General features: G+C 57.0%; 1 protein-coding gene across 1 annotated transcript; it reads left to right on the top strand.

Annotated features, from left to right (window-relative positions):
• Nucleotides 1–243: 243 nt before the first annotated feature.
• LOC119280583 (anthocyanidin 3-O-glucoside 6''-O-acyltransferase-like) lies at nucleotides 244–1,803 on the top strand. Its single transcript, XM_037561393.1, has 2 exons — nucleotides 244–948; nucleotides 1,047–1,803. The coding sequence occupies exons 1-2, from the start codon at nucleotides 268–270 to the stop codon at nucleotides 1,743–1,745; spliced, it is 1,380 nt and encodes a 459-aa protein (XP_037417290.1). The 5' UTR covers nucleotides 244–267; the 3' UTR covers nucleotides 1,746–1,803.
• Nucleotides 1,804–2,052: the final 249 nt, after the last annotated feature.

The following is a 2,052-nucleotide window of genomic DNA, read 5'->3' as shown; positions in this document are numbered from 1 at the left end:
TGAAGACTGTGACAATACGCTAGCCTGGCCTTTTTATCATGCTCTCGTGTTAAATAAAATGACAAGTTGATTTTTTATAGGGGAAATGACTTGATGAGACGTCGAAGAAAGTAAACAAACAATAAGCCGAACGCTTCAGATCTCGAACTCCATCTATTCAAAATGTCTTCTATTCACAATACACATACACTGGAATGATCAAAGCGATTAAAATGGTTTAGGAGCAGAGCACTCGCTGTGGATCGGTAATCTTCTTGTTGGTTCACCATGAACTCTAGCGTGCGAGTTCTCAAGGTCACCCGTGTCCACCCTGCCGGTGCCACTGCCGCCGACGACCACGAGCTCTCCTTCTTCGACGCCATGCACATCGCCGAGATACCGATTCAGCGGCTCTTCTTCTTCGACGGCCCGGGCCTCCCGCCGTTTGCGTCCCTCGTAAGCGCCCTCAGGTCCTCTCTAGCCGACACCCTCGCCGTTTTCTTCCCACTCGCCGGCGAGCTGGTTTTCCGCCCCTCCTCCGGTTCTGTCGTCGTCGACTGCTCCACGGCCGCGGGTGTCAGGTTCGTGGAGGCCGAATACTTGGGAAGCGCCGACGACATGCGCCGCCTGGCCCGCCAGGACGAGCATGCCACCAAGGAATTCTTGCAGCTTGTCCCGGACATGGAAGTGATGCAGCTGCCCGCAGCCGTTCTCGCCGTGCAGGTCACCAGGCCGGCGGTGGGCTACGACGCCGTGGCAGTAGGGGTGTCCATCCTGCACGCGGTCGTCGACGGCCAGGCCGTGTGGCAGTTCATGCGGGCGTGGTCCACGGCGTCGCGGGAGGGTGCCGCCGCGCCAGGGAGGCTTGAACCACCGCCGACGTTTGACCGGGCCGCGATCCTGCAGCATCCCATGGCAGTGGAGCTGTCCAGAGAGTTCCTGCGCTTTTTCGCGCCGGCGCTGCCTCTGGTTGGTGACCAAATCTCAAATCTTACTAGTATCATTTTTTTTGAGGGACAATTCCTTTCCTCCACCCACTAACATGCACGAACAATTTAATGGCGCAGCTGACGTCACCATCCTCGTCGTTCAGGACATCCACAGTAGACACCACGGAGCAGATCCTACGGACCTTCGTGCTCACCGCCGACAGGATCCGGTCCCTGAAGCAGCTGTGCATTCTGCAAAATGGAACTACCGGCACCCAGCCGCCGACCAGCACCTACGTCGCCGTCTCGTCCCTAGTATGGGCGTCCCTCGTCCGCGCCAAGTCCACGGACGAGGACCACGCGGAGGACGCCCACTTCACGGTGGTCGCGGACTGCCGCGGCCGGCTGCGGCCGCCGCTCGGCGAGGGCTACTTCGGGAACTGCGTCAGGGCGTGCTTTGCGAGGGTGAACATTGGCGACTTGTGCGGCGAGGGTGGGGTTGCGCTCGCCGCCAGGGCCATCCAGGAACGCATCCGGGAGGACCTGGATCGAGCCTCCGACCCGCTGGAGGGGATGGATCGCGTGCTGGAGGTCGTCCACGGCACCCCCAAGGAGCGGCTGACTTCTGTGGGGTCGTCGCATCGGTTCATGGCGTACGAGACGGACTTCGGGTGGGGCGCCCCGAGCCGCGTCGAGCTGGTGTCCAGGTTCACGCCGGAGCTGGTGACGCTGCTCGGAGCGAAGGAGGCCGGCGCCGTGCAACTCTCCGTGGCGCTTCGCCGGCCCTTGATGGAGGCATTCGCGGCCAACTTCCTTACGCTGGCCGGGAGCAGCTAGACAATTAGAACTATATATCTATTTTATGTTGCACTTGCGCACAATAATAGGAGCCAACTAATTTGGGAAAAAGTTAATTTTTTGCTTTTTTCGATTAATAATTTTCTGTTTGGGATTGCTAAATCTCAGTCAGCTGAGACCAAGTCTAGATCTTAGTCATTGCTATCTTCGTGAGATCTTACATGAAGATTTGTGTATTTTTCTATAATTTCTATATGTTAAGTCACTTGATTGAGACTTAAGTCTCAGTCGATTAAAATCTTGCCACACCCTTTTCTGTTTGATTACCGGACGATGCCCTTGTTGA

Source organism: Triticum dicoccoides, chromosome 3B (genome assembly GCF_002162155.2).
Source record: "Triticum dicoccoides isolate Atlit2015 ecotype Zavitan chromosome 3B, WEW_v2.0, whole genome shotgun sequence".
NCBI classification, from domain to species: domain Eukaryota; kingdom Viridiplantae; phylum Streptophyta; class Magnoliopsida; order Poales; family Poaceae; genus Triticum; species Triticum dicoccoides.
This window is presented reverse-complemented; position numbering and strand designations above follow the sequence as displayed.